This window comes from Dysidea avara, chromosome 3 (assembly GCF_963678975.1).
Source record: "Dysidea avara chromosome 3, odDysAvar1.4, whole genome shotgun sequence".
Classification (NCBI taxonomy): domain Eukaryota; kingdom Metazoa; phylum Porifera; class Demospongiae; order Dictyoceratida; family Dysideidae; genus Dysidea; species Dysidea avara.
The window spans coordinates 34249431-34272191 of NC_089274.1; the positions used below are offsets into that span (position 1 = coordinate 34249431).

Consider the following 22761-nt stretch of genomic DNA (forward strand, 5'->3'; position numbering starts at 1 on the left):
CTGATCTCTCTACAGGGAGATTTGTTTGTAGCTGACCTCTCTACAGGGTGATTTTTTTTTGTAGATGAACTTTCTACATACAAAGTGACTTGTTCTAGCTAATCTCTCTACAGGATGACTTGTTTCTAGCTGATCTCTCTGCAGAGCGACTTGTTTCTAGCTGAACTCCACCGGGTGATCTGTTCGTAGCTGAACTCTCTACAAGATGATTTGTTTATAGCTGAACTATCTACATGGTGGTTTCTTTGCAGCTGAATTCTCTACAAGGTGACTTCTTCTAGCTGAACTCTCTATAGGGCGATCTTCTTGTAGCTGAACTCTCTGCAGGGTGATTCGTTTGCAGCTGAACTTTCTACATGATGGTTTGTTCATAGCTGAACACTCTACAAGGTAACCTCTTCTAGCTGATCTCTTTACAGGATAACTTGTTTCTAGCTGAACTCTCTACAGGGTGATTTGTTGGTAGCTAAACTCTCTACAAATCGATTTGTTTGCAGCTGAACTCTCTACATGGTGGTTTCTTTGCAGCTGAACTCTCTACAAGGTAGCTTCTTCTAGCCGATCTCTCTACAGGATGACTTGTTTCTAGCTGAACTCTCTACAGGGTGATCTTTTCGTAGCTGAACTCACTACAGGGTGATTTGTTTGCAGCTGAACTCTCTACATGATGGTTTCTTTGTAGCTGAACTCTCTACAAGGTAACTTCTTCTAGTTGATTTCTCTACAGGGTGACTTGTTTCTAGCTGAACTCTCTACAGGTGATCCTTTCGTAGCTGAACTCACTACAGGGTGATTTGTTTGCAGCTGAACTCTCTACATGATGGTTTCTTTGTAGCTGAACTCTCTACAAGGTAACTTCTTCTAGTTGATTTCTCTACAGGGTGACTTGTTTCTAGCTGATCTCTCTACAGTGTGATTTGTTTGTAGCTGAACTCTGTACAGTTTGATTTGTTTGCAGCTGAACTTTCTACATGGTTGTTTCTTTGTAGCTGAACTCTCTACAAAGTAACTTCTTCTAGTTGATCTCTCTACAAAATGACTTGTTTCTAGCTGAACTCTAGACAGGATGATCTGTTTATAGCTGAATTCTCTACATGGTAGTTTCTTGTAGCTAAACTCTTTACAAGGTGACTTCTTCTAGCTGATCTCTGTATAGGGTGATTTGTTTGTAGCTAAACTATCTGCAGGGTGATTTGAACTCTCTACAAGGTGATGTTTTCTAGTTGATCTCTCTACTCAGTCAGGATGACTTGTTTCTAGCTGAACTCTCTACAGTGTGATCTGTTAAGTTTCTACCTGATCTCTCTATAGAGTTATATCTTATTTGTATAGCTGAACTCTTTTACATGGTGGTTTTTTGATTGGTTGCTGAACTCTCTCCACAGTGACTTGTTTGTACTACAGAGTGACTTGTTTGTAGCTGAACTCTCTACAGAGTGACTTACTTGTTGCTGAACATTGCATAAAGTAACTTGTTTGTAGCTGATCTAGATGAACTCTCTACTAGGTAGCTTTTTGTAGCTGAACCCTTTACGCAGTGACTTGTTTGTAGCTGAATTCTCTACAGAGTGACTTGTTGTAGCTGAACTCTCTACAAGGTGACTTGTTTATAGATGAATTCTCTTCAGTGTGACTTATAATGTTCTGAATCTCTACAGCAACATGTTTGTAGCTGAACTCTCTACAGGATGACTTGCTTGTAGCTGAATTGTCTATAAGATTAACTGTTTGTAGCTGAACTCCCTACAGAATAACTTGCAATGCCATATAATTCTATAATGGAGTAAGTTATAAACGTAGCTGAATGCTTTATTAGGGTGACTGTTCTATTAGAGTATCTCGATCTCGCATATGCTACACGTAGTTGGCTTTGGAATCATAACTAAGTGGTTTGTAATCCGATTCTTCTGTACTACTGCAAGGACTTTCTATGATAATTATTCCAGCTACACACCGATTTTCAGTTCACTGTTCTAAGCGGTTTACCTGGTAGGCGTGAAAACTAATAGTTTTTTTTTATTCATAAAAGTCGATCGCGTAATTGTGACATAGGTTGGGTTTTGTGTCATATCTCGATGGCCTTTAACTGGATTCCTTTCAAACCACAAAAAGACACTCCTACGATAGTTACTCCATATACATAGCAATTTTCAGCTCATTCCTTCAAGCGGTTTACCCTGTGGGCGTGACAGACCTTCGACCTCATTTTACGCAAATAATCGGTCATAACTCTGTGAATGTTCATCGGATTCCTACCAAACTTGGTACTGAGATTCGCCTTAATGAGCCCTTTACGTGTGCCAAATTTCAGCCCGATCCAAGCACGCATTCGTGTTTTATTGCAGATTTTGCAAAGTGTGCGAAAAGAAGAAGAAGAAGTAGAAGAACAAGAAGAAAAAAACGAAGAAAAAAAACCCAAACTTTGGCCGCTCGTATCTCGGAAATGGCTGGAGCGATTTTCTTCACATTTGGTATGTGGACTCCCCTACCTAGCCGGCACTTCTGTAGCAACTTTGGTTTCAATAGGATAAGGAATCATGGAGCTACAAAGGTGTGAAAATCACGTTTACTTTCTTCCTGTAAATATACTCACGGTGTGGCGCGCCGGCTTCTTGGGCCGCACGACACACTACCGTGTGTCTTGATTATCACAGCTTTACAATGGCCAGCACTGAAGGTCTGACAGCAACATGTGCTGCAGCCTTTGGATTACCCTAACCTAACAAATAGGAACTAGAGACTTAAACGTTACTTAACCTAACAGTAGCTAACAATAAGGTGAGACAGAAAATGGGACAAAGAAAGGAAAAAAAAATCCCTCCTACCCCAGGAGGCTACCTGATGTCTAGTCAGGCGCCACACTCTGCCTACTCCAGGAGGGATGGATTTTCATTCTTTAAACCTAAGTATTTATTATTATTATTACAGCTTTACAGTGGGTTCACCAGTCATAATAATTATTTACAAAAAAAGTTAACAAACAAGTACACAGAAAAAAATTGGAATTTTCAACTAGAGTAGGGACAATAGCACATTGATAAAAAGTACTGAAACAAGCTGAAGTAGTGCAGATATTAAATCACAGCAATACAATAAGAAGTGTTATATCCCTACTGTGCTCAAGATACCATAATGGAAATGCACAGTAGGGATATATAACACTTCTTATTGTTTTACTGGGATTTAACATCGTGCACTACTCCAGCTTGCTTCAGTACTTTTATCGATGTGCTATGGTGCCTACTCTAGTAGAAAATTCCAAATTTTTTCTGTGTACCTGTAGGTAATCAAACAAGGTATTTAATTTCTACTTCAATCATATATGGCCTGTTGATGACTGAAGTAGGGATTAAATGACCACTAGTATCTCTACTCAAATATAAAATTCTCTTGTATTTGTTTGCTTACTCTTGAACCTGCACATACCACATCAAAAAAAAGAGAACATTGCCAGACAATATTATAAAAATAATTTCACAACTGAATGCACACCCTGACTATCATTTACACTGTACTGAAAAATGAAGTTGCAATGTCACTTTATTTCCATCTATGATCTACTCATTACAGTGTAACAAATGAAGAATAGTACAAGAAGCACCTCTACAATTGGGTAGTTGGAAAAGGCGGATACGGTCAGACACAGACGCGGACACGGATATTTTCAAAAATACATTTTTACATTTACAAAACACTTATTTTTCATACCTAACGTTGTTTTCACAGCAGTATTCGCTTCCAGACCCCAGGTGTCGATCTTGTCATAGTGCTTATCCATTTATAAACGCATGTGCGAAGGATAGACTAGCCTTCTAAAGACCATAATTATAGTGTTGTACACATGCTCTAGAAATCTAATTCAGTGTCATAGAGATTAAACTGGCATGTCCTAACCTAATCTCGTAGGCCAGGTCATTGAAACCCTCAACACTTGGTATAAGCGCTTGTGCCTTTTACTAAAAGGTGTAAGATTGTGGATTTGGCCTACTAAACTAAGTTACATGGGGCATACAAGCAATTATATAACTCTGTATTAGACTTTAGAACATGTGTACAACACTGTATGGTCTTTGGCATTCTGTGGAGTGCTGGTCTAGTCCTTTGCACATGTGATTATAAATGGATAGGCGCTATGACAAGATCGATGCCAGGGTCTGGAAGCAAAAACTGCTGTAAAAACAACGTTACGCATGAAAAATAACTGTTATATAAATGTAAAAGTGCTTTTTGAAAATGTTCATGTCCGTGTCTGCGTCCGTATCCAATTGTATCCACCTTTTCCAACTATAGTATGTTCACGTTGAGCTGAATCCTCAAAAACATTTAATAACTCATGGATGCAACTACACACGGTCTTGAAATTTGGCTCATTTGTAGTGCTGCTTGACCCGCTAAAGATATTTCAAAATCTTGTTGTTCAAATGTTTGACATAATATTTATGGCCAATCAAAATCTTTGCAATACATTTCCTATGGGAAAGCCATATAAGTACATTGTCCATTACAGCCCTTTCCCGAACTCGTAATGGAGCCAAACCATGCATGTCTGTTGTTGATACCTTTGCTGTTACCAATAATCATCTGGTTGGCTGAAATGCTAACTCTGTTGAGAAAAAATCCACTTTCAATTTTTAGCTGTTTTTCAAGATTCAGCTCAATGTGAACATACTATATCCTCTGAAATTAATCCACTCACTACGGAAATTAAAGACGATCCCCATGCATCATAACGGAACAGTAGAAGTTGAGATATGAGTTAAGATCATAGAAATAAAAAAGTAGTGGAACAAGGGAGATCATGTACACATGCAACTATTTTTTTCAGTCATAGAAGCCTGTCAATCGTGTACACATGACTGAAGTAGGAATTAAATGTGTCCACTAGTAAAACTGCAGGTGTAGATGACCTTAGCTTCATTGCTTTTTATATTTACTGTGTGATCCCTACTTAAATGTAAACTTTTGATTTTTCAGTACCCTTGTTTCATTAACTTTTTTGTAACATGATTTATGACTGGTGAGCCATTGCATACCATATCTTAGGAAAGAATGGTGCTGGCCAGACACACAATAAAAATCTATCACTGTATAAAAGCCACAACGAATCAACACTTATGCAGTAGTGGATAAAGAAGCAGAAGGACAAGGTAATTCCATGAAGCATACACTGTAGCTTCTGCGATTGGAAAAAAGGTACATCTTGGGCCAAAGCAATGTCTAACAGCAAAGAAATCTAGTCTTAACCAAAACCGCACTCGCTGCAGTTTTGTAGACTGCACAGTGAAAGTATTATGAGTTATAACACATGAATTGTAGTCCATATTGCACTAGTTGTGGGTTTAGTGCAACATTGCACAAGTGCTGGTAGCCAAGACCATCATAACATCTCACCTAATAGGTGTAAAGACACACTTCAATTCTCTTATATCCTGCCATGCAAAAGTTGATAATGGGCCACAGACCAAATGTCACCAATACGTATGTTCAGCTTGTGAGCCAATGTTAACTGCAAAAGCAAACACTGTGAGGGCATGGTTAAGAATGTAGACAAGTTAATTTATCCATAAAGGTAGTAACTGGATTTTGAACATGAAAATTGATAATGGTTGAGACAACAGTGAATGTAGTGTGGTATTTACATTATCTACACCTTTGGGGAATACCTGCATGGGTAAACATCATAGTGCTCTTTCATGGTGTGATGTCTCACTCAACTGCTGATGTTCTAATCCTTGTAGTGTTCTTTAATCCGAAACAGCCACATTGTGAAAAAGGGTGTGGCATTTCAAAATAGACTAGTATGAAAAAGAGGTGCAAAGCAGGGGCAGATCCAAAGTTTGGAAAGGGGGTACACTTTGCTGAATAGTTGAAAAGCAAAAAAAAAAAAAAAAAAGGTCACCAGCAATAATGGCTGCCCTTTACCAAATGTATATACTATAAAGTATATAAAGATCCTTATTCATAGCTTCATAGTTAAGCTACACTGCCTCACGAACACTGTGACTGCTTTATTACAGTAACTGCTCTATTAGAGTATCTCGATCTTGTATGCAATTTTTTTAAAGGGATGAAGGAAGGGGGGCACGTTCCCCTGTACCCTGGATCCGCCACTGCAAAGGTAGCAGCCAGCAATGCTTTTGGTTATGTCAATTGGTCTTGTTCAGGATATGGATATGAACAAAGGCTTACAACCTTACTCTATACAATTACCTAAAGCAAAAGGATGCTGCCAAGCAAAAGTAGGATCAATTAAACAAAACATTACTGGTAAGAACAAGGACTGATAATGCTAGTGAAATGATGGATTTCCTAGTTTGCAAAGTAGTTAGAATTAAGACAGATGCAAATTTGGTCATGGTTTATTTTATAGTTATAACACGCTTACGAGGGATATGACTAAGAAATATGCACGATTCATAAGAACATGCAGCGCTCGAGTGAGAGTGCATATATTTAGTCATATCCCGAGTAATTGTGTTATAACTGTTATATTCTACACCTCAGTAGATGAAAACGATTATCATACAGTACAACAGTACTGTATATTAGGGACATCGAAGGTGTGGGGGCGATCCGGGATATAATAAAACCTGCCACGATTTTTCCTCACGATGACATTACAGTATTGGTTGGGTAAAACCAAGCCCAAAAGTGTCTTCAGATCGACCAGAAACATTTGCATCAAGTTGCTACAGAATTTTGTAAAAAAAATTCAACAGAATTTTCTACTGCCTGCCTGACGCCTTCAGTCAAGCATAGCGAAAAAGTGGCTACAGCTACAGCCCTAATTTTTTCGCAGAAACGTTTCTAGTTCGCTTAAGAAAAAACCTTTGATATATTGATAAGCATACAATGCTTGCACTATTGTCTTACCTTTTATCCTTCTTTACCATAGCCATCAGTCAAGGTTCTACCGCTGAGTGTTAATAGACTACAGTACGGCTTCCATACCAGTGTATATTGCATCAAACTATTCGAATACACGTGGTCGCCGGTTGCACCAAAAACACACGCGTACGTGACTCGCTGTTGATATTGATCAGAGAGAGCAACTCACGGCGAACTATATAGCAATGCGTAAGTCTTTGTTTAGTAACAATGTTAAACCGAGTCAGGTCGTCCAGGTCCTACTTTACAGATTATTCTGGTCTGACCCCACGTGCTAAATTAAAAGTGGACGTGTTACTACACGTCATAGCGTAGCTCTGCTTCTTTCGTGAGCCACGCCCCCTTACGTAAATTACAGTGTGTAGACATGGTAGCCACGACGAATCCACGCCCACTTACGTAAATTGCTATCTGTAGACATGGTAGCCACGCCCATTCATCAGTCCTTAGTATGCACGAATCTACGTCCATTATTGTCTGCAGGCTTATGTAGAGCCACGCCCACTGATCAGTTGTTATTGAATGTGTCAATCTAGTATAATAGTGCTGTGAGTAACTCAGCAGATATTTAGTGGTCATGAGCTTGCAAAAAAACTTCACAAACAAGTATAAGAAAAAATTTGGAATTTTAAATTAGATTAGGGACAGTGTATAATGCTGCAATAAAAAGTACTGAAACAAGCTGGATTGGAGTAGTACGTAATGTCCAAATACTGTAAAACAATAAAAAGTGAATATCCCTACTGTGCATTGGGTGTAGCACAGTAGGGATATTCACTTCTATTGTTTTACAGTATTTGGACATTACGTCCAGCTTGTTTCGGTACTTTTTATTGCAGCATTATACACTGTCCCTAAAATTCCAAATTTTTTCTTATATAGATAGTACGTTATAGTGAAACAGCACCTCCTGGAGATGGAAAACAATAGAAATTCTTGATGGATCAGACGTTTTACACTTTTAGCGGTGCCATGCCCACATTGTTGCAATTAGTGAGTTATCCATGAAGGAGACAGAGCTCATCAAAACTTGTTCCAGTTCCTGAGGTAAATAATTGTTGGTTGATTTAGGCGCTTGTTATTAGAAACTTTTTTACTGTTTAGATAAGGATTTTGTGGAATGTGTGAAGTTACACCATATATGGTAAGCGTAGGCACAAAGCGTGGTATATCAGTTATATGTACCACTCTGCGTGGGCAGTTCAAAGGCACCGCCAGTGCCATAATTTGTATATTGCACTGCTGCAGACCGCAGCGAGTGCATTATAACTTATAACGCACTGGTTGCGGTTTTGTAGACCACAACGAGTGCATTATAAGTTATAATGCACCAACCACAGTGCAATATACAGATATTGCACTGGCTGCGGTTTTGTGCAGCATAGCACAAGTGCCGGTGGCGAAGACCACTACGACACCTCACCTAATAGGTGGAAAGACACTTCACAGATCATTCGAATTCTTTTATAGCCTGACATGTAAAGGTCGATTGTGGGCCATAACGTCACCAATACGTATAATGTTTACAAGCAGCCAATGGCGATCGAAAAAGCCAATGTGGGTGGCCACAACTCTAGTCTACATATATATAAACGTACTTATACACCTTACTAGTCTGGTGCCATCTTAGCCCAGATTAAACTGTAGTCCACTTCGACAATGACTCAATAAAACAAATATATTCTAAATAATACTAACCTTTACGTTTGATTGTGGTAACCAGTTTTGTCATGCCACTACATTCGAGTTTAGCCAGTGTGAATAGTAAGAATTAGGCTAGTATCGTTTAGTAGTTAGGTTTTGTTTACTTAAACCGTCTATTTAGCTGCTTTTTTCCGCTCGAGAGAATCACTATGGCGATTAGTCTGGTGCTTAGTCTATATGGCACGCTGGCATGCTGAGCACTACATGATGAGAGTCGAACAGTGAATGCAGGTTAGTGATATAACCCATAGCGTACTAGCTTTCAATATCTCAGGTGGCTGCAGTACTGCAGGGAGAATGTTATCGCAACGTCTGGCTTGGTTACCCACAATCGATGTTAGAAACCTGGCCTTTATAAGCGTTACAGCTGTCTTGTGAGTCTCTCCCCACCTATTAGGTGAGTGGTACATAACAGTTATACAACGTGCACTCGTGCTCTGCCTGTATAAACGCACTTGCCTTCGGGCCTGACGGCCCTCAGGCTCGTGCGTTTATATCAGGCAGAACACTCGTGGCCGTTGTATAACTATATAATACCACACCGCGACGTTTTTGATCCCAACCACAGGTGTGGTATATAATATAATGAACAATCTTGTTGATGTAGATTTTGGAATATTAGCATGATCAATTCTGACCTTGTGTTCAGTTGACTCTCGACCCACCCTCAAGTCTTAAAATGTTATCATGTGATCTTGGGCATTACATAGAAGTTTACTAAATTGACAGAGGAATCTGGGAAACTCAAAGTATATGCGATTTTTTTTGATGATATGAAAGTATTACAAGACGCTCCAAAAAGATAACAAGTGCGTATTTTAGTGTGTATTAATTATGGTTACAGACTGGCTACCCATGTACCAGCAATGATTGCCTGGGCCTGTGCCCATGCAGGCTATAGGTGTGTGATTATCTAGATATATTCGATTATTGAGATATCATAAGACTTATCGACATAAAGATGATAGGCTTATTATCTAGATAATAGTAAACCTCCATAAATTATTTTTATATCTGATGGTATAAGCACCTCCTGGGGCCTCCAACTCTCCTACCACTTGGTAACAGTGTTAAGACTAACATTTTTCACTTTTTATAGTCTACAAATTGCAATTTGCTCACTTTACTGGTTACACTATTGGCAGTTTACTAAAATAAATAATTGTTTCAGTTATCGAGATATGTTAGATAATTGAGATACGTTCAAAGGAAATATCAAGATATGTCTAAATTAGTCATCGCACACCTCTAGTGCAGGCCTGGGTGTAGCTACGCCCCTGCAAGAATAGCATGCAATAGCAAGTTTACCGAGTTCACCACACTGATTCACCTAGAGTTAATTGCAAATAAATGGCCGAATTCACCAAGTTCACCGACTGTAATTAAACACTACTGTAATTAGAGGTGTCTTAAATTTAAGATAGGGTTCTAAAAGACTGCAAAATAAATCAGCAATTAAGGCCTTTTCACACTAGGCTTTAATTCGCATTGACGATTTTGCACTTGATGCGCATTAGCAACATGGCGCCTTGGATACGAATCAAATTTGATGCACCTCACGAGGTGGTTTCATGCAGACAAATGCGCATTCATAGTAGCGCGCCGCATGCACATGATACTACCAGGTAACAATGGCACGTGGTGCTGGCTGGTCAACCGATGTGACACTTGTTTTAATATCTCTGTGGGGTGAGGTAAATGTGCAAGAAAGATTGGATGGCGTGACAAGAAACCGGACAGTCTATGAAGAAAGTGCGGAGGGCATGCATAAGGCTGGTTACAACTACGATTGGAAACAATGTAGAACCAAGATGAAGAACTTAGCTCAAAAGTATCATCAGGTATACATAATATAGATTTTTCTTGTGTTTTCACCATTTAAAACTGAAGGCTAAGGATAATACTCACCAAACAGGCAATGGAAGAAAACGCTGTCCATTTTTTGAGGAGTTGGATGCCATACTAGGAATGAGAGCATGCTCAGAGCCTGTAGCAATACTGGAAAACAATGGTGTAGTTAGAGTGGAGAAAAGTCTACTAGAGGGTATGTAATATTAGTGTATATGTAATACTGGTCTTATGGTTATTGCAATGGCTATATACATAGACATGGAAGATGAGACTTCAGATGTTCATGTTACTGGTAGTACCATGGAGGAACAGTCATTGCAAACAGATGAAGTTCTGTCAGGTAATCATGGTTCTGTGAAATGCCTTTTTAGTGTTACGTGACAGGATTCGGCATGGCACGAAGGATACACACTAACATCCACAGTAGACAAACTCAGCAGTTTTCTCTTATTACAGCCCCCTCCACGCATGCGCACCATACCATAACACTCCCCCCCTACAAAACTACCCCTACACACAACAAAGGTATTCACACACACGTCTTCAGGCACAAGTGGTCTGCTTACCCCCAGTCATCAGGAGGCTCAGCTGCTGCCAAAAGACCAACAACAACCAATGATTCCAGCACTGCTACCAGCACTAAGACTGTTGCTACTGATAAAAAGCCAATGAAAAGTGAGTACGCAAGTTATTAAAATTTTTGAATTTATTGCTGTAAAAAAATAGGACTAACTAAGCGTAAGGGTAGAGACACAACTGAAATTATTGACAAGCTGATAAAATTAGAGGAAGAAAAAAGACAAAAAGATTGAAGAACAAACTAAACAATGGCTAGATATAGAATTGAAGAGGGAGCAAGATTGTATTGAACGTGAAGAAAAGCATGAAGAAAGAATGTTAATGATGTTTAGCTCTTTTATGGGCCAGATGATGCAGATGACAGCTCCGCAGATGTACAGAAATGGTGTTAACTCATTTCATGATTATGTACCCAACTACTACAGTAGCACGCCATATTTACCTGCCAGTCAGAGTGCTCCCAACTTTAGCAGAAGAGAGACTTCTATGAATGTGAGTGATTGTTTTAGAGGGAGACCATAATTAGTGATTTGGATTTTTATCAACAAACTGATTGACGGTGTCTGTAACATAAATTACTGTGATTTAATGAATTGTTGTTAAAAAAGTGTATGTACTAAAAATATTTCTTATTGGTGTGCATACAAATAATCTTTCAGTGTGTCACGAATATGAGTAGCGCACTGTGGTTCGTTGGGAAACATCAGCAGCAGGAGAGCTAGAATCATGGGGTGATTCATAAATATGAATCCACTCCAGGTTGCAGATGTCGTTATTTAGCTCACAGATATTATGCAAAACAATGCAAGCAGCTACATCTGTGGTACATCAATATTGTAATAATCCATACACTTCAGTAGACACTTCCATCTTCCTTTCAATCTACCAAAATCATTTTCCACCACCATTCTCGCTCTACTCTGCCAGTAGTTGTAGTGTTGTTGTGCTCTGCTCAAGTTTCCACTATCTGAATAGGACTTCATTAACCATGGATACGCAGGGGTTTCTAGTACTAACAAAGGTATGTCAGTTCCATCTAAGGTTTTTTTCCAATTTGGGAGAAGTGTACCAGTATTGTGTTTACTATAAAATGTTGGATTAGTAAATACCTGTGCATCATGAACTTTTCCAGGCCATCCTATATTAACATCAATAAACAGACCCCTTGAGTCCACCACCCCCTGTAATATAATAGAGTAAAAACCCTTTCTACAGAAGTAGTCAGATGGAGACTCAGTCGGCTTTAAAATTGGTATATGGGATCCATCTATAGCCCCAATAACCTGGGGAAAACCCCACAAAGTATCAAATTCTTCAATCCTTCTTCTGATGGCAGCTTTACGTACCTATGCAACAAGTGTTCAGCCATGGCACGACAAGATTGATGAACTATGTCACAGATGGTGGAAATGCCTATCCCAAGTAGTGCTGAAATAGTATGGTATTCCACGTTAGTAGCCAGCCTCCAGATTGTCACAGCTAGCTGTAGGTCTACAGGAATCGGCATTCAGAGCCTGGTGGCAGATTTTGCCTAGTGTGGTTGTAACTCATTGGTCACTTTAATAAATGTTCCTTTGGTCATTCGTAAGTTTTACACCCACCAATCTTCTCCGAGCAAACCTCCTTTTTCACAGCATTCCAGTATTCTTAAGGTCTTGGTTTAACCCATATGTTACGATGGACTTTACCTTTACACAGCAAGGTTAACCAATAAATCCTATAAAATTACTCAAGACAGTACAAGTGTGATGTTGCCAGTGTGAAATCCTTTAATGCGCATTCAATTCACTTTTGTCAATTTGCTTGTTCAATTTGCTTTCAATGCACATTGAGTGTGAAAGGGCCTTTAGTGTAGGCGACATTATTATCTGATGAGCGGTGCTTATGGAAATTAACTCATAGTGTTGGGCTGTATACCGAAAATACCGTATACCGTGGTATTTTCATCAAACTATTTGAAAAGGTATTGACTTTCAAATATACCAGTAATATTGTATTGTGCTATGAGGGAAGCCAGACATCAGGTCTTGGCATTTAATTAAGTTATGTATTGATGGTTTGGATGTGACCACAAGGCCAGCCTAACAGTAAACTGTGAGGTTTCAGGTTACAACCTAGTGCCGGCCTACTTGGGCCATACCTATTGGATCTTACATTGCGTGAGCAAAACATCTGAAAATGTGGGTAAGTAGGTCAGTTTGATAACGATAGAAAATTCAAGCAATACAGTAAAATTTACCATACTAAAAGAGCTACAACTACAAAAACTTGTGTGAATCATAATACAGTGCTCTACAGTACCATTATAGTGTTTACTATTTACTGAAGCAAACCTCTTGAGTGCTAAGAAATCAATTTCTCTGAAAGATTTCACCTTTACAGCTCATCTTTTAGTACCTTAGTGGCTGACTTTCACTTGCACACACAAGATTGAAGTCATGATCTTATCTCAACACACATGATCCAATATCACGTGATTACCATTATTATACCAGGTCAAGCAAAAAGACAGTCGGTCAGGCCCGTGCAACATAAGATCCAATAGGTATGGCCTTGTATCAACTATATAGATGTTAGTAAAATGCATTTATAATCTGCTAGCCATGAGCAACTTTTACTTGTGGTATATACTCAACTTTGGATATTAACTACAGATTACACCTGACTATATCTGACCAGATTAGTGAAAAGGGATCTTCCACGCACATCTAATTTATTAAATTTGGCGACTCATAACTACGGATTTTTATAAGCTACGGATTTTTATAAGCTATGGACTTGAGATTTGGTCAGTGATAAGTACCAACATAGGTTAATGGATGAAGAAAGTTGCAGCTTTGTGTGTTTTTCACAACCAAAGTTATGGTCTTTAAGTTCATAGAATTGGATGTGTGTGGAAGACCACTTTTCGCAAATCCAGTCACATATAAAGCAATACCAGGTTGATTGAAAGTGGGATGTTAGTTGACTGCCAGGATACTGTGAAATACTGGACACTGGGGTATTTTCTCAATACTGAATATTGGGATCAAAAATGCCATACTGCCCAACATTAACTCACCACTTCCTAGAAAAATGGCAGGTCATAATCGAGCGACACTACTCCATATTTATTGCATATCAAAGATTGTCCAATGAAGTGCAAGAGTGAATGAATCAAACTTTGAGAAAATTCTTATGATGGTTCTCGCAAGAGAGGTGGAGTTCCAAGATTTGTGAAGAAACTTAACTAGTCAAAGAACTTGTAATAATAAATCCAAGGCTGTGGAACTAACACAGTCCAAGACATAAGTGTCAAAAAGTGGGCAGCTTGCGCTAACGAACATGCGAAGGAGGAGAAGAATACAACATTTTCAGCAAAATTTCATGCAGTGTTACTAAATATAACAGAGGTTACTTGCTGAGTAATACACTTATATAACAATACACCAAAGGTTTTGTTGTATCACAAAGTTTTTTGTACAAAAGAATAGTTTTAAAGGTAGGTTTAGTGTGTGTTCTATTAGAGTTAGTTGTTCATGTAAATAACTCACAGTAAGACTTTATAATATATACCTTCAAAACCCACTGTGTTGTACTGTTATGCAATAGTCATCATCACCAAAGGTGTTAACTTGCTTCAAGAGCTATAAGGACCTTGAAGTGCTTGCAGGTCTTCGCTTTGGTATATCAAGTTGAGCCTATCAACAAGTCTTTCATGGCGAAGCCAGTTTACTGAAATTACGCTAAAATATTCCGATATGTTATCAAACAGTACGATAGTACTGTTTAAGTAGGGATCCGAGTGGATTTGGCGCGCGCCTCAAATTTCAATCCCTCAAAAATCATCCTAGAAATATCTCACGCAGCAAATAAACCTTTTACTAAAGAGTCTTCAAGTTTCTAACTTTATTTCTAGCGTTATATATCAGGAAACGACTAGAAAAGTGCTGGAATTTTATTTCTAAAAAATCGCTAAAACAGAAATTTTCGCCTGCCAGCCAGCCAGCCTGACCACATTCGCAAGGCTACAGGCCAAACGAAGCAGCGAAGGATCACCATTCTTTGCCACAATATTTAACTCGCTGCTGGGATGTGCCTTTTCAGGTTCCGACGAGTGTCTGCCTTCTGCGCTTTGCCTTTCCTTTTATCTTCAATTACAGATCGTCTTCTTCTTTTCCAGTCACGGAGGCGTTAATAATTCGTATCGACACTTTCCTTAGAGCAGCCGTATTCGGACGCCACAAAACTAATAACGGATTCCGTACTGTAAGGGCAAGTAGATGCCTGTATAGCAACACTTGCAAAGCAATCAAACAGCCTAGCGAAGTAAGTGCAATAATAACACACTGCCACGCCCTTATCAATCAGAGCGCGCGCTCGTACTTAACGATCAGTGGACCACGCCCATTATTAATGGTCCAGCTGTAACTAATTGTAGAAAACAGGAGATAGAAACCCTGCATGCCTTTCAATTTAGTAATTGAGCAGCTTGCATAAAGCAAGCAGCAAGATCGAGATACTCTAATAGAGCAGTCAGTGCCAAAGATCAATAATAGTTATATACCTATACCAAAAAAAGTTAACAAACTAGTGAATTTAAAAATTGTTAATTTAGAAATGGAAGTAGGGATCAAGCAATAAAAACTACTGAAACAAGTGATTTGAATGATGGCAACTATTACAACATAGCTTTGTGGGGAAATCCCTACTTTGGCATTGAACATATATGGTGACATGGTGAGATGCCAATGTAAGGATTTCCCCACAAAGCTATGTTTTAATAGTTGCCATCATTCAAATCACTTGTTTCAGTAGTTTTTATCGCTTGATCCCTACTTCCATTTCTAAATTAACAATTTTTTAAATTCACTATACAATGTTGCACAATTATTACGCAGTGTGTTTTGAAGGGGTAATACAGGAGTTGGATACTCTCCTAAATATATATATATATATATATATATTATGAACTCTTGCTCACGGTAGTCACGCATCCTACTTGGCTATGTGACTCACTACCATGAGTCTTGATTTGTACTTGTACTGTATAATAATTAGAATGCTACAAATTAAGTGACATCATATTTATTATCGTTGCAGCCATTTCTTGGTCACCACCTTTGATATCACATCTTATTCATACTAGCCTAGTAGTCTGCACCTTTTTTCACAGCTTGGCTCTGTTTTGGATTACCTATCATTTCTTTTGTATTTGTATATGCTGGCTTTTGTCTTTTTTTTTTTTTACAGGTAAATAGAAGAACTAGATTAAAAACAACATTTGTACTATTTCAAAATTAAAAGTTATTTTGTAGTGCTGCATGTGTTAACAGACCGAGATAGTCTGATAGAGCAGTTTGCGATAGTGTAATTTGTTGTCATACCTATCGGCCATACTGCTAGTGTGCACGTGTCAGTCAACTGTCAAGGTAAAAACGTTCAGTAATGTTATGGAAATCTTTAAAAAAATATTAATGAGTTATAACATGAAACCCAATCATACATGCATGTATCCAGTGCATTTCAAAATCGCATGACTCTTATGTATGTTTGGTATATATACTTTGTTTGCACCACTGCTATCAATTTGTACTCAAATTAGTAAATAAAAGTGCTATAATATGCTCCTAATTCGGAAAGAACCCAATTAGGCTTGCAAAAGTTTTGTAAATGGTGTGAAAAGAATAATATGAAGAAAAATACAAAGAAAATACAGTAAGACAAATTTGAAGGCACATATCTCAAAGGTGCATATGAATACACACTTGTTTTCCATGTGCCTGGAAGCATTTTGGCTTTCTTTGGCCACATGACACACTGTGGTGTGAGCCACAACTCTACATGTACCAAAGTAGCTATGTATTCCTTAGTAGTGTGAGTCCATCTAAGCCCAGGTTAAATCATATATGGTCCATCTTGGAATGTTGGCCAATCATTACAATCATATAGCTATTCTAAATAACCCTTATCACTAATGATACACTATACTGATTTATTTCATTCTGAAGTACTATATAATGGGAATGTTCTTGTAATGTTTGGCCTGGCTACCCACAAGAAACCTAGCCTTTATAACACATACAGCAGATCTTCTTCATCTATCACATTAACAGTACATAACAGTTTTATAACTGGCACTCATTCTTTGCCTGCTATATATGCACGAGCCCCCCTAGAAGGCTATTTGTCTGAAGGAAAGACCAGTAAAAGCACGCATGCCAGTTATTTTATAACTAACACACACATACATACAGTGTGCAGTAGTCTAGTGTGTAGTTCATAATATTATAAAACTTGGTAATGCAGGCCTTAGTATATGTACACTAAAAGCAGCTCAAGTTATTAACTAGTTAAAATATCTTGTGTAATTATTATTCATGGATCTTGTTGCACAAAAGTATTCTACATTCACATTATGAAATACACAGTTTAGTTACCTGCTGGTCTAATGTTACGAACATTAAAGTGTAGTAATCAATGCCATTTCTAAAACGAAATACAAAGAATTGAATAATAATAATAATAATGTATTTTATACAAACACAGGGACACAGAAATGAATTTTGGAGCATGGGTGCCATCATTTGTCCACCACGACACAACCAATCCTTTAAGATCAACATTCATGCAGACACAACTTGCAGGGTCCATTGATAAGGTTTTTCAGCTTGATTCATACATGCCTTTTTGTAAATTTTGTTATTACAGTGGAACCTTCCTTAACGGTCACCTGAGTTGGGCGGTCACCTCAACATAGCAGCCACGTGACTACGGTCCCGACCAATTCCCAATCAGTTTGTACAGAAATAGTTTGCATTAAGCGGTCACCTCTATAATATGTATAACAGCCAGCTTTAGCAGTCCCAAACAGCACTTCGCTACACAAAAGGCCTCTCACAAAGCGGCCAACTACAGCCATTACGGTGGGTAAACTAGCTGCACTACTTTATACTTCTGTAATACGTAAAAGTTATAAACTCACAGTATAGAAAAGCTCATGGCCACTCCATGGCTTTGCCTCTTCGTATGATTCTAATTAAAGCCCACCTTACTATTTTGATCCTGGATTTGCAATTGTGTAGTTAACAGTTCGCCGTCTTTAAGGAAGTCCCTGTTTTTACTGAGACTTTGTAGCCAGGGATCATAATCAGTCCAACTGCTGTCTCCAAACTCAGAGTAGCTTCAGGCTCTTTTCTGCTAATTTGTCTGCTAGCAATGTAAGTAAGCGATGTACTGGAGTGTAGCTAAATGCATTTTATAGCTAAACCTGAGTATACAAGTCCCTGGAACCTTTGTATAAAGGCCAAACCTCAGTTTATGGCCTATGGCTGCTTTATGGAGGATACTGAGTTAGGCAGCCACCTCTCTATAAAGACCAAATATTTCTGGCCCGAAGGTGACCGCTTCAGACAGGTTCCACTGTATAGCATTATAGTAATAGTGCATAGCTATAATTTTCTCTTCATTGCCTACTTTGCTAGATCACCTTCAAAACTACCATCTGTGGCTCTGTTTCAACTTCTCATAGCATGAACCACAGTTTTAATTTTTGAATCACGGATATTACATGCCAGGACAAACACTTTTGGGGGTAAATGCATCAGACCTAAGAGAAATTGGCAATGGGAGAAGATATGGTTTTCTTTGTCGGCAAACAGGAAGCTAGCATTGGCTTAGTGGTAATTTTTTTTTACTCTGAGTTACTTGGCCACAAAGTGTGGGACCAAAATTCACTTTGTATAATATATTTCTGTATATAATACAGTAAACTGTGATTGTGACAGTTTTTAACCAAGACAATCAAATTTTTAACTATGTAATACATATGTAATTGAACACATAATGGATTAGGTATTTTGAATTACTAAAGTCAAGGGTAATTAAAGTGTATACACAAAAAGTATGCCCATTGTGCATCACTCACTGTTTAAACACAGTACTAGCTTCAGCTCCAAATTTTTTAATATTACGGAGATGTTGAATAATGTCATTGACCACTTCAAGAAAATGGAGCAGTTGCTTTTGTTCATCCTACAGACATACTATTTGATAAGCACTAATGACAATATACACTTTACCGTTTCTAGTGAAATGAGTTTATCAAACCACTGCTTACAAGCTTTCTAAAAAATTACATAAATATGACAATAAATGTACAACACCTGTGTACATAGCTCTGTCTACATGTGTATTACACAAAGAAAATGTACACAATAATCAATTTGCTACAGCCTCATAATACAAGCAATCAAATGTTCACTCTATTTCAGAAAAATTCCCCTGACTGATGGTGACACACACACACACACACACACACACACACACACACACACACACACACACACACACACACACACACACACACACACACACACACACACACACACACACACACACACACACTACGTACGTACATACAGTGGAACCTCAGTTATCCGAACTCCTTGGGACCCTAAGGGTGGTCCATAAGTCTGAAAAGTTTTTATCTCTGAAACTGTATACAAATAGCCTTAAAATAGCATAAAGATTGTTTTTCAAATACCAGTATTTTCAACTACCCTAATAGAACAGTCACTACTCTAATAGAGCAGTCATTTCCATAGTTTGGTTAACCAAGAATCTGGATAAGTGAGGTCCAGATAACTGAAGTTCCACTGTACGCACATTATGTACAAACACATGCACGCACACACGCACGCATGCACACACACACACTACACATGTGCATACTAAGCAAAAAAAACATTGGCTATCACGTTAACATCTATCCAATTCAGTGAACCAGCACTAAGGCACTTGTGCACTACTTGGGCATTACAAATCAGTGCAGGCAAATCCTTCTGGGGCAGAAATACTATCCCACAAGAGACTGTACTATGTCTCACAAGTGAAGGTGTGGGCACACAAACTCCTACCTGAAACTTCACTTGTTATATGTGGGACATGGACGTATTTGTTTCCCCATGTACCCATCTACTGCTGGGCATACTGGAGCAATGAAATGTAAGTGAAGTGTCTTGCTTATGGAAAACAACAAATGACCATAACTGAGCATCAAACCTGTACCCTCCCAATTACCTAGCTGAGTTCTGTATCATTTGGTTGTGATGTCTCACACAGACAGACATAGACACACACAGACACATACCACACATTCATCTTGCAGAACAGTTGTAAAAGTCTTCCTCCTGGATTCTTCTAGTCTCTGTACATGAAGTGTAATCCTGTACATCTCCTTGAGGAGCCTGTAAGACAAGAAGTTGATATATTCAGTTCTCAACACCTATCCAACTACAAATAGCTAGTAATGATTTTGTGAATTTGTTATCCACAAACTTAATCAGCTCAGTCATTTGCACTGCTCAAAATAATCTGCTATATACAGTGGAACCTCAGTTATCCGAACCCCTTGGGACCAGGGGTGGTCCATAAGTCTGAAAAGTCCATATCTCTGAAACTGTGTATAAATAACTTAAAATAGCATAAAGAAAAAAACTTTTAAATTATCAGTATTTTAAACTATCCCAATAGAACAGTCATTTCCGTAGTTCGGTTAGCTGAGAATCTGGATAAGTGGTATCCAGATAACTGAGTTTTCACTGTAATGTGTAATATGTACGTGTCTGAGTATATACCAAATAACTACTACATCTGCGTATACAAATAATACTCAATCTGAGTTTGTAAACTAATGGAAGTACATGTGCATACACGAGATCTGGTTGTATACATACCTACACATGTATGTACATAGAGTGCACACAAGTACAAGCACACAAGTACAAGCACACAAGTACAAGCACACATCTCACAAAACACAATTTAACATACTCAACATGCAGTGTTAGATATTCAATCTCTTTTTCATCTTTGAAATTAAACAATTCATTTTGTCTTCTTAGTGTTCCAATCACACTATCATCCAAGGCTTTCAAACAGTTCATTAATGTATTAGCCTATAACACAATTACACAACTTACACAGTAAAGGCGATTAACACAAATAAAGTTATGAAATCAAAAATGGTGGCTAAGAAATGATTGTAACAATAAATTAATGACAAAAAATTTAATGATGTCAATTCAGGTGAATTTGGTGCCTTGGGGGCTGCACACTCTTTTACAGATTGATTGTTATCACATCTATTTGTAATTACTGTTAGCTTTTATATTCCTTTTTTCTTACTATAGGAAGAAGAGTAATCGAACTCTCTACAGAATGACTTGGAACACAGCTGAACTCTCAACAGGATAACTTATTTGTAAGTGAACTCTCCCCACAAGTTGACTTTCTCTACACGGTAGTGACTTGCTACGTAGCTGCACTCTCTACAGAGTGACTTGTAATATAGCTTAACTTTCTATAGAGTGACTTGGGGTACATAGTGACTTGTTATGGCACTGAATCCTCTACTGGATGACTAGCAACATAGCTGAACCATCTATACAAGGTGACTTGTTATGTAGCTGAACTCTCTACAAGGTAATGGCTATTGGTAAAACATGGTATTACGGAATTCCGTGCCAATTAATTTTATCATACGAGTCATATATACATATATTAAGTTATATGAGTCTTTGGCATGGTGCATCAAGCTGGAATCAATGGACATGCTGAAATGAACAGAGGTCAATTCTTCATTAGTACAGAAACACAGATTACTGGTAGAAAAACATAGTTACCATATTAGAAATGGCTGACAACAATTAAACTAAGGAGACACTGTAGCAGACTGACCAGTGGCAATTGGATTGGCGAAGCAATTTGCTCAAGAATTTGCTGCTCGCCATGCACTCTACACATTACACATAGCTAACCACCAGCAAATTCACTACAATCTCGCCTGACGCGGTGCTCAGCACATCAGTCCTGTTAAAGGTCCTACAAAGCTGGCCATGTGCATCAACAATTCAGTAATGAGTAGCATAGACGTATAATCCTTGGCTAATATTTTGACAATTCAAATGCCATTGGGTTCACTCCAAGAGTTTGGCTAAAATAGGTAGCAATACACATGACTATGCACATACCCAATCTGCTGCTTCCACACCACTAGAAAAGACAGGTAGTGCTCCAACACATTCCCAGTCAGACAGGTCACCATCTGCATGTGATTTACTAGAGCTTGTAAGCACTTGGGAATGCAGTTGGTCCTTATGTTGACGAATTGTTTTCACCAGTCCAAAGTAGCCAATAATGGATAAGCCAATGTGCTTATCATACAATTGTAAAAATGGGAAAATGCTAAAAAATATCATGGTAGAAGATCACAAATAAACTACAAGTGCATAGTTCATCTACATACATGTTAGAACATGAAAAACTTTAGTAAAAACTAACAGCATCTTTGTATATGTATTTCTGTATCTCATACATTCCCTTTGCAAACATTACATGTACATACAATATGGTGCAGCAAGTTTCTTACTATAGTATATTTAAACAGTATCAATTTTAAAATGATGTGTTGGGATCCAAGCAATAAAAAGTAATGAAACAATATATATGTACGAATGACATATGTATCTATGTGGGAAAATCCTTATAAATTATTTGTTCAATGTTAAAGTAGGGACTTTTCCAAATAGCTATGCATGTTATAATACCATCATAACTTGCCCAACTACTTTTGTCAATTGGATCTCTATCTTATCTGAAACAGATTATAATAGTCAGTTTACCTTTTTGTTATATGTAGCATATGTGACCCGCTAAGCAAAAATCCGACTTGTTTACATTTTTGTCAAAATTCATTTT

General features: G+C 38.1%; 1 protein-coding gene across 2 annotated transcripts in view; it reads right to left on the reverse strand.

The window, feature by feature from the left end:
- The window catches only part of LOC136250808 (BAI1-associated protein 3-like), a 96892-nt gene that overhangs the window by 33355 nt on the left and 40776 nt on the right, over window positions 1-22761 (reverse strand). For both annotated transcript variants that reach the window (XM_066043114.1, XM_066043113.1), the window contains 6 exons: window positions 22035-22248; window positions 20836-20960; window positions 20153-20249; window positions 19083-19127; window positions 18929-19035; window positions 17442-17490 (listed from right to left, as the gene is read on the reverse strand). In XM_066043114.1, coding sequence (XP_065899186.1) covers window positions 17442-17490; window positions 18929-19035; window positions 19083-19127; window positions 20153-20249; window positions 20836-20960; window positions 22035-22248 — 637 coding nt within the window. The remainder of the gene's footprint in view (window positions 1-17441; window positions 17491-18928; window positions 19036-19082; window positions 19128-20152; window positions 20250-20835; window positions 20961-22034; window positions 22249-22761) is intronic.